Source organism: Macadamia integrifolia, chromosome 14 (genome assembly GCF_013358625.1).
Source record: "Macadamia integrifolia cultivar HAES 741 chromosome 14, SCU_Mint_v3, whole genome shotgun sequence".
Classification (NCBI taxonomy): Eukaryota; Viridiplantae; Streptophyta; class Magnoliopsida; order Proteales; family Proteaceae; genus Macadamia; species Macadamia integrifolia.
In genome coordinates, this window is record NC_056570.1 from 12,781,042 (window position 1) to 12,798,711 (window position 17,670).

A 17,670-nucleotide genomic window follows, 5' to 3' on the forward strand; every position below is an offset into this window, starting at 1 on the left:
CTAAGCACTTTAGCTTTTGCTCAAGGCTTTTGAATTTTCATTAAAAAATTTCCTTCAAAATTTTTTTTATTTGCTAAGAATCAGCAAGTGAACTTTATTAAATAGAATGAAAGGATATGAGTTTACAATCCCATTAAGCTGTTATTCCACCTTCGGCTTGGCCATCAGCAGAATTAACATCCCAATCAAAAGAAAAAACATAGCATAATTAAGAGAATCTTAACCTAGGCTCTGTTGAGCATCACAGATCAAATCATGAAAAATAGACGAAGGTGCATTGTCCCAGGAAGTAGTGGACATGGTTGCAGCAGAATACTTTTTCCAACTTGTTTGCAACAAAATTTGTTTGGTGGAAATAATGTCTCATAGTTCATGTCAAGCTATCCAAGAGAACTTTACAATACCACTATTGCTGTTGAAGAATCCAAGGAATTTTACGGTTGCAAATGTATAGAACTACAGATTGTGAATGACATTCGACCTAGAGATTTTCTATGTTCATTTCCTTCAACACTTATTCAAAAGTAGAAATAAAATGTAAATTGTATTTATCTAATCAGAAAAGTAAATTCTTGAGTTGGAGGAGCTTCTGTTCTATTCCTTTTTGGATTGGCTTCGGTTTTAAGTGTGGTGAAACCAGCTGGAAATCAGATCACACAAGTCCTATTAAAAGCCAAATCGAAACCAATAAAAGTTTTTTTTTTCCATAATTGTTTGTAGGACTGAGTTCTCCCACACCCACTTTTCTTCCATGACCAAGGGGTTTGGATGATCACTATAGGGGATCGTGGCAATAATAGAGGTTATTATCGACCATTCATAAGTTGGCTACAGACATTGACAGCCAAACGATTTCTTGATAACCAATCTAAGTCAAAATTCAAGCTTTCAAAAATTGAAGAATTTTGCAATAAACGACTAAGTAGTCAAGTAATAAGAACCCAACAAGCGTGTTGACCAGGTTAACATTCCTGACTTGTCACTATTTTCTTGACTTGAGAAATGGAAAATTTCATGTTTGGCGAAAAAAGAAATGGAAAATTCATACAGCTTCTATGGCGGTCTTCCTCTTCTACCTCTATGTATAAATAGAAGAGAGCTGAAGAGGCACGTAAACCTAGCACAAAGAGAGAGAGAGAGATGGGCCGTTCAAGTGAGATTGTAATGGCTATGTTATTGTTGATGGCAATGGTGAAACTCATCCTGGTTGAGGGAAATGGTGGGCTTCAAGACTATAGCTTTAATCAAAGGAAATGCAAATCAGGATTCGACAAGGCATCAGGGTTGGGTCATTTTATTCTTGTTCATGGTGCAGGCCATGGGGAATGGAATTGGTTCAGGCTTAAGCCCATACTTGAGGCTGCTGGCTATAAAGTGACCACCGTTCAGCTTGGCACTACACTCACCACCTCCCTCAATTCAACAGAAAATATTACATTTTTGAAATACTCAAAACCATTATTTGATGTAATGAAATGTATAGACCACCACAAGGTTATGCTTGTTGGTCATAGTTTTGGAGGAGTGAGCATATCTCTTGCAACGGAGAAGTTCCCTAAGAAGGTATCTGTAGCTGTCTATCTTACTGCCCTCATGCCAGATACAGCACACAAGCTTTCTTATGTCGTCCGTGAGGTATTTTTATATGCTTCTTTGATCTTTGATATATATATATATATATACATAGAGAGAGAGAGAGAGAGAGAGAGAGAGAGAGAGAGTTCTTCTTCTTTGCTGAGGTCGAAACTGATATCTTTCCTTTTGGTGAACAATACAGTTTTCGAAGGTTCCAAGAGACTGGAAGGACAGTTGCTCATTTACTAGTAGGGACAACAGCTCATGGTTTTCCTTCGGTGACAAGTTTTTGAAGTCTTCGCTCTATCAATTATGTTCTCTAGAGGTTTAATCTCTCTCTTCTCTTTCCACAAATAATTTTATTTTATTTTTAAGAGAACAAGGACCTCTGCCTAATGATAAGGTTGTTCAATTGCAACCTACTGATTGTGAGTTTGAGTCAAGAAAATAGTTTTTTTTCGTAGTGTAGAGGTAGATTATGGATATTATGACCTACTTAATTGGACGCATGATGGTGAAATCTTACACATTGGTACAACCTTTGCTTTTTTTTCGGAAAGGGGGGAGGTGGGGTTGAGGCGGAGGAGGAGGAGTTGGTGTCAACCCTTACTTCTTTGGGTTCTTTGGGTAAACAAAGTGAAAGTAAACACCCGATTCTATTTAAGACCAGCAACCCACAGGAAGCCCATTAATCCATTTTCATTCAGCTGGTCCCACGGGTGGAGAAGAGTTGAATTTAGGATCTCTGCTTCATTAGTCATGGCCCCTTTTCAATTTCCAACTGAGGTATTCCTTGGTTACATAATTATTATTATATTTTTTTCTAAAAATGCTAACTTATTTCATTTCTAAAGCTTTTTTTTTATCTAAATAGCAGCACATTTTTTAGCTTTTAGGAGCTCAACCTTTTTTTTTCCCTTTAAGGGAAAAGAATTCTGCTCCACAAGGGACACACAGTGTGGCAAAATTGGACTCAAACTCAATTATATAGTTTCAAATGTATTGTTAGATTTTCCGTATTTCAGCCGTGCATCTATTTTTTGCAATAGTTTTATTTTTGCTACAAGTTTTTCTAAGTTTTATTTCCCACTTGGTCAATTCTCCTTAAATTTAAGGTGCGAACAAACGACATTGGCATCTATCTATCAAAAAAATTTCAGCTTCATCTGCCCTACCTCATGAAAGATATCAAGGCAATACTTTAGGAAAACCGTTCCCTTCATTTTATTTTTTTTTCACTTTGTACAGAATTAAAAAAAGGTTTAGAGATGAAAATGAGGAGAAGGCTACGAAACTTATGTATTGCTTTAACACATTTAGGAGCTCTATTTTAATAGGAACACACAACTTTCCCCTAAACGAAGTCTCACAACCCATGGGGGGTCTAGTTATATCCTGCCAGTTCGTGATACAAATATAGTTAATGCAATACTTAATGCATAGACTAATTAAACTGTTCTTATTTATTTATTTATTTATTTTGAAGAGATCGATTTTATTAATAGAAGCCTGAATAAATCATGGACGGAGGAAAACATTGCTCCTATTAACATGGATTGGAAAGGGGTCAAATTGTTGTACATGTCAAAGATATGGCCTTCCTATCTAAGGCACCAGCTATCTATTAACGTCCCGTGGAACATACATGAACTTGTAATTATCAAAATAAGAATGTAAAGACCAGATATCCATGGTAGTAAATAAATGCATGGCTGAGTGGTCAGTTCACATAGAGACTTAGCAATCAATAAATATGAAATGCTAAACCGATTGAGAAAATTATCTAATCCATGATTTACTTGCATCACATATTTGAGATTAACTACCAATTGGTTACCTAGCAAGGATTAAAGGAAATACCCTTATTATTACCTACCAAAATTGACTAATCTTGGAGAGGCATGGATGGTTCCTGAGTTAATTAATTGCCCAACAACAACTTCTAAAATAGTATTTCTCAAGCCTAGTTATTATTTATTTTTTGGTATTTTTTGTTAATTTTCAACAAGGAAGTATCGTAATATTTCCATAACTTGTATCACTACAGGATTTTGCACTGATCTCTACACTAAAAAGGCCGACCTCATTTTTTTCTAATGACTTGGATAAGATACAGCTTTCTGAAGAGAAATATGGATCTGTGGATCGAGTTTTTATTGTAGCTAAAGATGATTTAGCAATAACAGAAGATTTCCAACGTGAGATGATTCTAATTATTCAGTGAAGGAAGTGAAGGTGATTCATCATTCAGGTCACATGCCTATGTTGTCAAGGCCCATGGTGTTGTCTGCACATTTGTTGGAAATTGCTAGAAATTATTCCACATCATAATGATGCCACTCCTCCTATTTGAGACCTTATATAGGGCTGGCCATTAATGAACCAGGGCTGCAACTTGGGTTGGGTAATGACTTATGACCCAATACATATCGCATGTGCCTGGCTTGATGTGCCTGATAGCTTTAAGCCCAACTCTACTAGCTAGCTCTATGGATCCTATTCCTGTTGGAGGAAACACTTTTCTATTGTGTTTGATTTGTCTTTGTATGTTTTACCAAAAACAAAAAAGATTTGTCTTTGTGTGTGAGTACATATTATCTGCTTTTGTTATAGAGTATATACTCTCTCTCTCTCTCTCTCTCTCTCTCTCTCTCTCTCTCTCTCTCTGTGGAATATCCCAATCCCGATGTATCTCAATCCCATTAAAAAGATGGGTAATGGTGTAAATTTCAGTTTATTGGTAATGGTGTAATTCCATTTTATTAGTTTGAGTCTTATGATTGTATATTTTAGAAAGTTGTAAAGCGTTGAGCCGTGATCACAATGCTTTTCATTTCGTTTCGATTTGAAGTCGAATAAAAAAGTTATGCGCGTTTTCGTTAAGTCGTTCTATAATTTCAAATAAAAAATGGCTTAAAAGCTCTTGGTGTTGGATTCAGATTGAGATGAAATGAAAAATGTTATAACTACGACTCGACGATTTACAATTTTTCGGAAGACCCGATTGTCAAACTCAGCCATATAAAAAGACCAAATTTCTCCTAAACCTTTCAGGTGCCATAACTTTCTTATACAAAATCGAAAACTGGTGACGACGTGATAGCTTTCGGGCTCTCCGATGGAATGTTAATATTACATGATGCGTATGGAGTGGGTTGAGTCCTCAATGGTAAGTGGTGTGGGATATTGGGTCAAAGCTAGCAAATATAGCCTATTTAAGTTCAGGGGAATCAGTGAAAATGATTTATTTAAAAATTGGTTCCTTCATGCGAGTGACTTTTTCTTTTTCAGCACACCTGATTTTGTCTAGTTTCGATACTGTATGAAATGTTACAACACCCGTAGGCAAAAACTTGCTTATTTGGCAATCAGGGGCAGTTTCTCCATTGAAGATGATTTTTCTTAAAAAAAGAGTTTTATGTATAACCTCGTGGGAAAAATCCAATTTTTCCAATACATTTAGTTTCATCTCGTTTAGATATAGACTATAAATGAAACTACACAAAAATAGAAAGTCTAAATGGATTTGGTTTAGAGAATGTTAAAAAAATATGCTAGATTTTGATCCATGTTTCATTCCTTGTGGAAAACTATAACTGGTGAATCATAAGAAAGGATGAATCACACTATTGTTCACAAAATTAGATGTGTGCTCTCACTTGTTAAATTTTCAAGACCCTTCTACGGTGAGACATGTTATTTGATTTATTTATCTCTTTCAGTGCCTTTGAAATCACTCAATAATAGACAAGAAAAAGTGTGGACCAAGTCAACATTCCAAACTGCTACTAAGTCAATACTCCCGACTGTTTTTATCCTTCTATCCTTGTCTGTTTTTGAATGAAGACTGAGGAGGGTCAAGCTGACCCAGAGTCTAAGTCTAGTTGTTCAAGCACGGCAGAGGAGGTAAGGAGGGGAGGAGAAGTTGAGGAAGCTTAAGGGGATTCATATCATTTCAGGGTGTGAATCAGGTCCTTGTACGAGAACCTTTCTTGTATGGTGTTTGATCCACACTTGGATTCCACTCAAAGTGAAAAACAATTGAAAGAAGGAAGATATTAAGTGGAATCCAAGTGTGAATCAGACACAGTATGAGAACCATTTTCGTACAACGACCTGATCTGGATTCATCATTTCACTGATACCTACAAATAAATGTTAAGCAACCAGGTTTAACCAGTTGGCTAATTAATTCAAATTGATGCCTAATCAGGTCAAAATGGATGGGTCTTGCATTAAATGACCAGGTAGTCAATTAATAAGAACTCAACAACCGTATTTACTAGGTACCTCAAAATTCGTTACTTGTCACTATTTTCTACATGTATGACTCGAAATTTCTCAATCGATGAAGGCATTCTTTTATGGCGTTCTTCCTCTTCCACATATATATATATATATATATATATATATATATAGAGAGAGAGAGAGAGAGAGAGAGAGAGAGAGAGAGAGAGAGAGAGCTGTCCAAGTGAGATCGTAATGGCCATGTTATTGTTGACGGGAATGGTGAAACTCATCCTGGTTGAGGGGAATGATGGGCCTCCAGAGTGTAGCTTTAATCAAAGGAAATGCAAAGGATTGGAGAAGGCATCCGGATTGGGTCATATGGTCCTTGTTCATGGTTCAGGCCATGGAGAATGGAATTGGTACTAGCTTAAGCCCTCGCTTGAGGCTGCTGGCTATGAAGTGACCACCGTTCAGCTTGGACCTACACTCACCACCTCCCTTGATTCAACAGAGAATATTACATTTTTGAATTACTCAAAACCATAATTTGATGTGATGAAATGTATAGACCACCACAAGGTTATAGTTGTTGCTCAAAGTTTTGGAGGGTTGAGCATATCTCTTGCAATGGAGAAGTTCCCTAAGAAGGTATTTGTAGCTGTCTTCGTTACTGCGCTCATGCCAGATACAGCACACAAGCTCTCTTATGTTGTCCGTGAGGTATTTTTATATGCTTTATATATAGGACCGAATTTCTCTAAGACCACGGTGAATGAGTATTTATTGTTCTTTCACCGCGTGGCCACAAGGCCACTCAATTGGGGTGGGGAAAGGGGACGGGTTAATTAAAGGGTCTCGTCCCTTTGATCCATAGTTCTTCTTCTTCTTTGCTTAGGTTGAAACTGATGTCTTTCCTTTCCCATTTAATGAACAATACAGTTTATGAAGGTTCCAAAAGTCTGGAAGGACAATTGCTCAATTACTCGTGGGAATAACTCATGGATTTCCTTCAGTGACAAGTTCTTGAAGTCTTCGTTCTATCAATTATGTTCTCTAGAGGTTTGATCTCTCTATTTTACATTTTTTTTTTTATCACTATTTATTAGGACAGAGGTCTAACTAAGGGTGTTAAACGGTACAGTATTCAATAGTACTGCAGACCAGTAGATACTAAACTGCACTGTATCAAGAAATTTCTTATATTTCAATATTGTATTGGCTTGTGACAATTTTGGCATGGTTTTTATTTGATATAAATATCATGTCTTATTCAGTATGAATATGGTTTTTAACGATTTCTATACAATAATTTTAACCATTTTTTGCCTTTTATGTATATGTGTAGTAGGTAATTCGATATGCAACAGTACAATTTTGATCTTTCTAAGGTTAGATATACACCCAATGATTTTGTCTCTAATATCTATCAAAATCATATCAAATTCCCTTTGATACTGTTTCGTTATCAATAAGAAGTTGACAACCTTATGTCTAATTTCTCTCTTCTTTGTACATAAAACCATGGCCACAAAATTTTTTTTTTCTTTGGGTTGGGGTGATTAATGTCAAAACTTATTTTATAGGTAAACAAAGTAAACCCCATTCGGTGTAAGACCGACAAACCACATAAACCAAAAAAGATTAGAACACATGAAACCATTTTCATTTAGCTGGTCCCTAGTGTGGAGGAGAGTTGAATTCATGATCTCTGCGTCATTATTAGTATTTTTTTTTTCTTTCTAAAAATGCTAATTTTTCCATTTCTAAATATTTTTTTCACTAATAGGAGCATTTTTGTTGGTGTTAATGAGTTCAATCTTTTTCTTTTAAGGTAAAAATAAAGAATGCATGACCAAGCAGCTTGGAAAAATTGGTCATACATAAAATTTTAAAATCAAATTCAATCATGAACCTTTACATCTATTGTTATATTTTCTTTTTGTAATATGTCTGTACCTTCTATTGATTACCACAGGATTTTGCGCTGATCTCTGCACTAAAAAGGCCGGGATCATTATTCCCTAACGACTTGGATAAGATCCAGCTTTCTGAAGAGAAATATGGATCTGTAGATCGAGTTTATATTGTAGCTAAAGTTGATTTAGGAGTAATAGAAGATTTCCAACCTGAGATGATTGGTAATTATTCAGGGAAGGAAGTGAAGGTGATTCATCATTCAGGTCATCTGCCTCAGTTGTCAAGGCCCTTGGAGTTGTCTGTACATTTGTTAGAAATTGCTAGAAATTATTCCTCATCATCATGATGTCACAACACTTACTTTAGTCCTTACTTATAAGCTGGCATTAATGAACCAGGGCTGTAACTTGGGCTCGGTTGTGACCCAACACATATGCATATGCCTGGCCTGATGATGGGCCTGACAGGTTCAAGCCCAACTCTACTAGCTCTTTGTATGCTATTACTGTTTGAGGAAAACCATGCTTCTTCTGTGTTTGATGTGAGAGAGAGAGAGAGAGATAAATCTCGTTTGTATTATATATAAAATATTGTTAACTGTTTTTTGTGGAGGAGCATGGCTCCTGAACTTACGTGGGGTCAATGGGAGCACACATGGACTCATTGGTAGGAAAATCATATCGTATTTCATAGGGGTGGTGTGATCATTTCATCTCATATGTCTAGGTGCAATGGCCACATTCCTCCACAAAAATCATTTTCCATAAAATATTAAAAAGAATAATTATTTTAGGAGACTTGAGTTGTTATTCCGGCTGGCATCCTAGTGGATGAGGATCCCTCTTCTCAAAGAGAGGAAACGGATCAGCAGTTTGACAAGGCCATGGATTGGGGTTGGCTAATAGAGTGGCCGATCAGATGAGTAAATGCCATTTTACACTCTTACAAATATTTAAGTTCCATACGCTTACGGCATTTTTTTGAAAGTGTTTGTTGGTCATAAAATGGTTGGAATTAAAACAAAAGACATAAAAATTTTCATTCCAAAAATTATTTTATCAAAAGGAAAAGACATAAAATTTTTCATTCCAAAAATTATTTTATCAAAATGAAGATGTACCGTTCTATGGAAGTGCTTCCTATTTCATGTCCAAGGACTACATAAGATACTTTCTTTATTTTAGGTCAAGTCATTTAAATCCCCAAGGTCCAGACAAAAGTGTCAAAAGAAAATCAAAATAGAAACAAATAAGGGTGTCCAAAAAACAGTCTGTTCAACCCAAACCCACTCTAGCGAGACCTGAGTTTGATCTAGGCCTAAACTAAGTGTTTCAACCTGTATGGTGGGCTTGGGCTGGAATTTCAGGCCCAATATTAGGCATGTACAGGCTTAGGTATAGGCCTTGGCAGAGTCCAGCCTGACCCTATGTATACAATAAATATATTGCATTAATATATACATAAGGGAAAAGGTTGGGTATGCTGCCGATATCAAGTATGCTAGCACCCATTGTGTCTATCTCTCTCTTTCCTTTTTCTGAAATGACCCTCATCTCCTTCCTGAATGATACTCCATCATGTGTTTCTATTGGTGCTATCCGCTAGCATACTTGATATCGGCGGCATACCTATCCCTCTCCCTATACATAAATATATTATATTACTGCACCACCCGCGTCATGTTAGGTAGGAGATAGAGAATGATGTTGCATCAAGACTCATATTCAGGTTTTGGTGTCGTGCGATTTTAGTTCTCCTACTGATGGCAATGCTGAAGGTGGGGGTCCTTGAATCTACAGTTGATATGTTATTTTTTTTTTCAGTTTTTATTCTCGTTCTTTTTCCTTACTTCTTTAATAATTATTTTGATCTTCTAGCAAAAACAAATTACACTAAACGTATAAAATGTCATTTTTATTCTTTTTAATGTCTCTACTCACCATCAACACATTTTTTAATCACACACCACCAACATCCATCCTTATTTTTTTTTCTTAAAGTGTAAATGTCTTACATTTTTTTTAAATGTCTTCATTCACCATCAACACCTTTTTTTAATCACACCACTCACATCTATCTTCACTTTTCTTTTCTTAATATATATTGTTGGCTTTTCAAAGTTTAAAAGTGAACAGGCATCCAAATGGCAATATACAAGGGCTTCCATGATCAATCAAGGACAACCTAGCTCTGCTCAAGGTCAATTAGGGCTAGGTTGTGTTGGCTAAACCTCACAAGACTAGGACTAGTCTGAGATATCCTAGTCTGACCTAGGTTGCACTGGATCTGTGCTGATTTAAGAGACCTTAGGGTTGACTTATAATTTTAAAATAGCTAGGCCAACTCAACCCATTGACACCACTAGAAATAAATATTCAAAGACCTACAAGTTGCAAAACAGATACTAATAAAGCAAAATTTGATTGCATCTATATACATGATTAACTTCAACGTGGGAGTACTCTGTTTTGTACTTAAGACTTTTGGCATTTATTCTAAGGGGGAACGAATGCTCCCTGATCACATAGCCCTTGTGCCGAGACATAGAGGGAAGCAAAATGATGCCTACACCCCTTGAAATCTTGAAAACCCCACCCCTTATTTTTGCCTATGTGCATCCCTTCCCTTCATTGACCCTTGTATTGGCATAGGAGCCGCATGACCAAGGAGTTTCTTTCCCTTTATTCTTATTTCAGCCCTAATCTAGATCCCCAGAAATGTCATGATCAAATAGTTCTAAGAAGTGTGCAGAGATTTCTTCTTGGACTTAAGCAAGTATGAAGGGATGGAAGGAATATAAGAGAAGTGTGGAGTGATTTGGAGGACATGAATACTTATTTTTTGAAAAAAAAAAAAAAATCACATCGTGGCTTTGGAGCATTAATTTCTCTCTTTTTGGATGTTTATAATTTGTTGTTGTTAACATCTTTTTGACTCAAGCCTACCAACAACTGGTCTTTCTCATGCGATATATCACTTATATGCCTATAAACTGTTAATCGAATTAGGTCGGATTGGGTCTTGACTTGGTTCGCTCATGGGTCACCCATGCACTTAAAGTAGTCATAGACCCACTAGGATTATGTTCCCTAACTCGCTAAATCTCTATAAATAAGAAGTTTGGCCACAACAAAGCAATGTTTTGAATCTAATCTCTCTCTCTCTCTCTCTCTCTCTCTCTCTCTCTCTCTTTCTCCCCCTATTCTCTTTCGTCTCTCTCAATTGAAAGAGTTTCTCTAAGAATCTCTATTGCAATTCTTGAATTCGAAGAGTGGAACTTTACCTAATGAGATCACCACAATCTGTCACTCTTCATTGTTCGTACAGATGAACACGTAGTGCAACCACTGCAAGGAAAGCTCCATTGATGATCCCTGATCCAACGTTTGCTTTCTTTATTAATTTATATAACAATTAATCTAAACTTGATATCACTATTATTGACATTGATGTAGTTAGTTGCTTTTCTTAATCTTAATTTTCTTCTTTTCCATCTCCCCCAAAAAAAAAAAGACCTGGAAGTTCCTATTAAGGGTTTACAGGAAAAAAAGAATCTCCAGAAATATTCCTCCAACCAACCAATACAACACCAAGCGTAAGCTTCCCTTTCATCTGGCTACTTTACCGAATCCCGTTTTATTGGTGGCAAGAAACAGAACTTGAGGTCACACGAGGAACCGTAGTGATAACTCAAAATTCGTTGATCCCAATATCCCTGTCAAGGGGCTCTCATGGATCAACTTGTGATTAAAATATCAAGAATAGAGGCCAACCACTAAGTTAAAGACTGAATCTAGCAGTCAATTTATAAGTTTCAAATAAACTAATATTTTTTTATAGAGACTTAAGCTTTTTCATTTTACTAAAACTGCAAAATAAAAATTATTGATTTACCGTGAGTCAGCGGTGCATATTGGTCATTTTATCCTTTGTTTTGTAAAAAAATAAGGGATAATTACATCCCCTCCCCTATAGTTTATCAAAATTACATGTGGATCCAAGGGTTTGAGCGATTTACACCCCCTCCCCTGAAATATGAAAGATTCTTACATTTGAGTCCAATCCACTAGTGGTTGTGAGTTTGAATCTGTTATATAGTGAGGTCATATTTCTTATACCGAAAATACCCACAGAACGAAGTGAAGAGACCGAAAGACCCTTCATTTAAAATTAAGAAAAGAGATAAATCTTCTTCCATCTCCGAAACTACGTCTTTTGTTATCTCGACAAAATCAGATCAAAATTTGTCCGGCGTCAAGCACGGAAGATTGAGATCAAATAGTCTCTTTGACCCAATGGCTTCAATAAGCATATAGGCAAATCCGTAGGGTCCTGGCAGCGAGCATCTGGAAAGACTCATGAAATAAGGCCCAAGCTGCGAGGCACCGTGAACCCATCTGTCCATCGGCCTATTCAATCCCTCCATCATCATACTTCAGCGTCAGATAGAAAGTAATCAGATCTCTCGTGGAAGTTAATACTAGATTTCAGCTCTTTCAAAAGCGGAACCTCCGGATCTTCTGCCGAAATCGGTTCTGTTTTCTCACGATGCTATCGATTGGACTATCCAGAGAAACGAAATACATGGATCCGTTGGAAAGAATTACAAAAACGATATAAATAAATAATTCCAAACGGGAAGTAGACGAATTCCCAATCAAAATTTGAAGCGTTCAAAACATACTGACATCATCTGCAGAATTTTCCCACGAAATTAGAAGGTCGGGGTGTCAATTAAGAGAGAATGAAAAAAAAAAATCCAAATTGAAAACAGAAAACAGGATCTCCAACCGAAATTATCGAAATCCGAGGGAGATTATACAAATAGAAACGAAGAAAAAAGGGAAAAAAAAAATTAAAAAACTAAAAGCTAATCAGATAAGTCGATTCGATTTGGATCGCGAAGCACAGATAACGTCTCTACCGGGGAGGAAATTACCACCGGATTATGACGGCTAACGGGGCTGGGAAGGGAATAGAGAGAATTGATGGGAAGAAGGCAAGATCGGCCTTGAAAGTATAAAACTATCCATCTACAAGGTGAGATGAAGAACAACAAGCTTCTCTTTCATGCCATGTCCCTCTCGGATTGCCTCCCTTAGGTGTGAATCTTCTTATTTGATCTTCAAATATTGATGATGAACGATTCCAATGTTCTTTGTTGAGTACTCCAATTTTTCATCCACTAGGTTGAAGAAGAACCTTCTTTTGTTTGTTTTAAGTTTACCTTAATGTAAGGGTATTTTTGACATTAAGATACATCATATAAGGTGACATCATCAATTAAGGGTATTATCCTTTTTCCACTAAAGGGTAATAAGGTCTTTTGCTATCTAAAACTAATAGCATACTCACATTGTCAGTGTCAGGGAAGGGGGCGTAAATCACTCAAATCCTTAGACCCACACGTAATTTCAAAAAACTATAGGAGAGAGGGATGTAATTTTCCAAAAAAAAATAAAAAAATTTATCGTTGTATTCCTGAAATGATATGGGTAATCGATTTGAATCAATCAGGAAACAATATTGATCTCAACCAATACTAACACGATATGATGGATACAGCAGATATAATATCAATACTTGAAACCATGTTCAACAAGAAATCTTTGGTAGCCTTCCCTATTTGTTATATCGAAGCCAAGACTTGTTACTTTTCAATCTAAGGCTAATTTTTTATGATTTTTATTTGAATTCCATGGGGTCATAAATTGAAATTGGGGTGTTTGGTATGGAATCTTACCTTATTTACACAATCTAAAATTATGAAATAACTGAGAGCTGTTTCAATTTTGAAATCTCCTTACAGAACAAATGGTTAATTTGATTGTCAAGTCAATAATTTCATATTAAAAATAAAATACCACCTCTCTTTTTCTCCCAATGATCTCACCTAGGGGTGAAATAGGGTCGGGTTTCTTAAAACCCTAGCCCAACCCTAGCTCCCAAAACTCAACCCAACCCAACCCTAACCCTAACCCTAAACCCTAACCCAACCCTAACCCAACCCTATTGGGCTTAGGGTTGGGCCGGATTGAGTCGGGTTGACCCTAGCTAATCTTTTTAGTGGAATCACATTCCGATAAGTACGATTTAATTCCAATTTCAATTCCTAAAATGAATTGAAACCCGGTTTTTTAATTAAAACCCTAAAATGAATTCCTCCATTAAACTATACTGAACGTGATATTTTATCATTCTTTCATGGAGATTTCATGTGCCCCTATTTTTCCATGTGACTCTTTTTTTAATCTCCTTCATCAAAAGTCAACATATTAAGACATAATTCAATTGTTCATTATTGTTAGAATTTCATCTTATATAAGGACTAAGAAACTCAAGTATTACAAGCCCCCATCTCTCCTCATTCCTTATTTAATGACGGTAGAGATGGGTTTTTCCTTTGGCTTTGTGCTCTCTATTAGTTATACTGTTCTCTATCATATTCTTGTCACACAAGAAACCCAATGACAACAACAAGAAACTCCCTTGACTAGGAGAGACACCTGCATTCTACAAAGCACAATAATAATCAGGGTTAGACTCAGGGCGGGTTAGGGTCGGGCTGGGTTTTCTATGCCTCAACCTAGGCCCGGCCCAACCCCACACAGGGTTGGGTCAGATTGGGCCGGGTTGGCCCTCATAGTCGGGTTAGATAAGGTTCGGGCTCAGGACAAGTTAAGGCGGGTTCGGATCATCAGGGCTAAACTTACACCCCTAATCTCACCAGTACCATCATGCTATCAAATTAAAGTACCAAATAAATCGGAATTTATTCTAAAAATATTTTAGAATTAGGCAATCAAAACAAATTTAATTTCTTGATAAAAAAAATCTATTACCGACTATTTTCATGTGATGAGTCCAAAATTGATATTGAATCAATCCAATTCTAGCCAAAACCAAAGCGTAACTCCCATTCCTTCCTTGAAAACGAAACTCCCATTCCTATAGTCAAGAAGTGTGAGGTTACAATACAATTCATTGTCCATTATGGAACCTTTTGTAACTTCTTACGTTGATGTGACAGTTGTCACATCAGCTAACATATTTTCTTGAATTTGACATTTCTTTGATTGTAAATGCAGGACTAAGTAGAGCTCTGGACAAGTCCAAACATAGAGAGAGAGAGAGAGAGAGAGAGAGAGAGAGATGGCTGAGGGGCAAGGATCAAAGCATTTTGTTCTAGTGCACAGTGCCGGCCATGGAGAATGGTACTGGTTCAAGGTTAAGCCATTGTTGGAGTCTGCAGGCCATAAGGTCACAACCCTCCAACTTGCTCCTTCAATCACTTCATGGGCTGGTGTGGATTCAATAAATACCGTTCATACACTCTCCCAATACTCCCAACCATTGCTCAACTTATTGGAGAATTTGGAAGAAAAGGTTGTACTTGTGGGTCACAGTGCAGGAGGCTTGAGTTTGGCTTTGGCAATGGAGAAATTCCCTGATAAGATACTTGTGGCTGTGTTTATAGCAGCTTTCATGCCTGATACCTCTCATAAGCCCTCTCATGTCATCGATGAGGTCTATTTTGCTTCTTGATCTTGTTTTTGTTATTCTCCGTTGTTGCTTTGATCTTGTAATTGGAGATTTTGGTTCCCTTCTTTCTGTTATTACTGACCATAGATTGTTTGGTTTGTGATCTGAATTCACAGTATATGAAGGTTCCAATGGAGTGGAAGGACAGTTATTCTATGTCTAATAAAGGGAACACAACATGGTTATTTTTCAGTGATGAGTTCTTGAGGACCAGGCTTTATCAGCTATGCTCTGCAGAGGTATCTTCTCTGGCTCTATTTGTCTCTCACTCAAGAATTTATGGTTTTCTTTATCAAAAAAAAAAAGATATTTATGGCTTTGAAAAAATCTCTCTCGATTTCTCTTGATCAAGGACCTGGTGGTTAGCACGTCTCTCTTGGGAAAGTGTTTCATGGAGTTAGTCAGTATATAAATATATCATTCAGTTACTAAATTATCATTCTTGCATTCTTGCTTTTCAAGAAGGCTGTGGTCCTCTTGAGCGAAAAAAATCTTCGGAACGATGAGGATTCGATGGCCGACACGACATCAGGGTGTATGCCAATGTCGTCTAAGTCGTTTGATGCTCACCACACGACCACACCCGCGGCAGAGGATCATCGCCCCTTTCATTTCTATCCTTGACTCTTTCATGGGCCTTTATACATATAACTCATAGTGGCCCCCTACAGCCAAAACAAAAAATCGCATCAAATTATTGTTGATGCTAGGGTTACTTGTGGTCAAATCTAATCAAGCTTCTACCAAAAAAAAATTAATCATGCTAAGCTGCAAGCATGGTTTAAGTGACTGATATCTGATTGATCTTATTAGGTAACTTGTATCAGTATTGACAAACACAGATACCAATTACTAAATCCATCCTGTGAGTAGAAAAAGTGGTCCTCGCACGTCATATGAGGTTTTTTTAAGAGGTGGTACATATAATTTTCCCTTGAATATATATTTGGGAGGGGATTCCCTTGAAGGCAATATGGCCCTCCGACCATGAGGGGCTGACGTTAGAGTGCAAAGCACACTCAAAAGCATCAAAGGGTGGGGTAGTCATTTCACCCCTTTCTATCCCTAAGGCTGCTGCCTTTCAAACTTCTTTTTCTCTATGTATGTCTAGGAACAATAAATAATGTATGGGAGTACTGTAGTGTATGCTAGCACTTCTCTGAGTCTATCTCTCTCCTCTCCCCTATAAAATTACATGTCTACCCCCCAATTTTTGGAGGAGAAAGATAGACTTGGGGAGTGTTAATGTGTGCTACACTCCCAACCAGAAATTTATTATTATTATTATTATTATTATTATTATTATTTTTTATTATAAAAGCAGGCTAAGAACTCAGTCACATATTTTTAACCTTAGGGCATTTCTTAAATTTCAAGGCATTAAGAATGGACATACATATATATATATATATATATATATTTATTGTTCGAACTTCATTTTCATGTCTTTAGGCTACATATTTGCCGGATTAAGGTTTTTTGATTGGGATGTAGTGGTTGCGTCATGTGCCTCAGGCAATAAAAATGTACGGGGAAACTTCGATCATGGGGTGTAGTGATCATTTCACACCCCTTGTGTCTAGACGCAGCCTAGCCCGTACATCCATCCAGAAAACACTCACCCATATTTGCTTTTGTTTTTCTGTCTCTCTAATGCAACAGGGCGCGGAGGCCCTCCAACAAAGACACTTTTTTTTCTTTTTTCCTTTTTTTTAAGTAAAGTAACCTAATTTTAATAAGGCATTATTACTGTAATTATTTTTTTTTAATCTTTTTCAATATTTTTTAGGATTTTGCGCTGGTGTCGACACTGAAAAGGCCTGCATCATTCTTCCAAGAAGATTTGGTAAAAATGGATCCTTTTTCAGCAGAGAAGTATGGGTCAGTTGATAGAGTTTATATTGTTTGCAAAGAGGATTTAGCCATTACCGAGGATTTCCAGCATCTGATGATTAATAATTTTGGGGTGAAGGAGGTTAAGGTGATTGAGCATTCAGGTCACATGCCTATGCTAGCAAAGCCCAAAGAATTGGTTTCTCATCTCTTAGATATTGTCACTACATACTAGGCAATTTCTGTAAATCATACTCTCTGAATAACTCCAATATAGTCAATTTTAAGTTCAGGAAATTCCAAAGAGCTGGGTAATGTAATCGCTGAAATCCAAGACTTTTCTTCCTACATGTCTTCACTGGTATGATAGTATCTATATTTTTCCAGGAGGTATAGGGATGCGAAAAAGACATGTCAGCGACTTACTAGAAGTCATCCTCAGAAGTTCATCGGTAAAGAAGAAGATGTTTAAATGCCTATAAGTTTTCACATTAAGCTACTCACTTTTAATATAAAATTAGGGAAAAGGTTGGGTATGTTGCCGATATCAAGTATGCTAGCATCCATTGTGTC

General features: G+C 36.8%; 2 protein-coding genes and 1 pseudogene across 2 annotated transcripts; all 3 read left to right on the forward strand.

Moving 5' to 3' along the window:
- Window positions 1-995: 995 nt before the first annotated feature.
- LOC122062106 lies at window positions 996-4,340 on the forward strand (annotated as a pseudogene).
- Window positions 4,341-6,043: 1,703 nt separating this feature from the next.
- Window positions 6,044-8,068, forward strand: LOC122060630 (methylesterase 2-like). Its single transcript, XM_042623759.1, has 3 exons — window positions 6,044-6,525; window positions 6,745-6,864; window positions 7,781-8,068. Exons 1-3 carry the CDS (start codon window positions 6,361-6,363, stop codon window positions 8,066-8,068), a joined length of 573 nt encoding a protein of 190 aa, XP_042479693.1. The 5' UTR covers window positions 6,044-6,360.
- Window positions 8,069-14,810: 6,742 nt separating this feature from the next.
- On the forward strand, window positions 14,811-17,447 carry LOC122061375 (methylesterase 2-like). The gene is made up of 3 exons (XM_042624618.1): window positions 14,811-15,249; window positions 15,381-15,503; window positions 17,054-17,447. The coding sequence occupies exons 1-3, from the start codon at window positions 14,875-14,877 to the stop codon at window positions 17,330-17,332; spliced, it is 777 nt and encodes a 258-aa protein (XP_042480552.1). The 5' UTR covers window positions 14,811-14,874; the 3' UTR covers window positions 17,333-17,447.
- The last annotated feature ends 223 nt before the right edge of the window (window positions 17,448-17,670 follow it).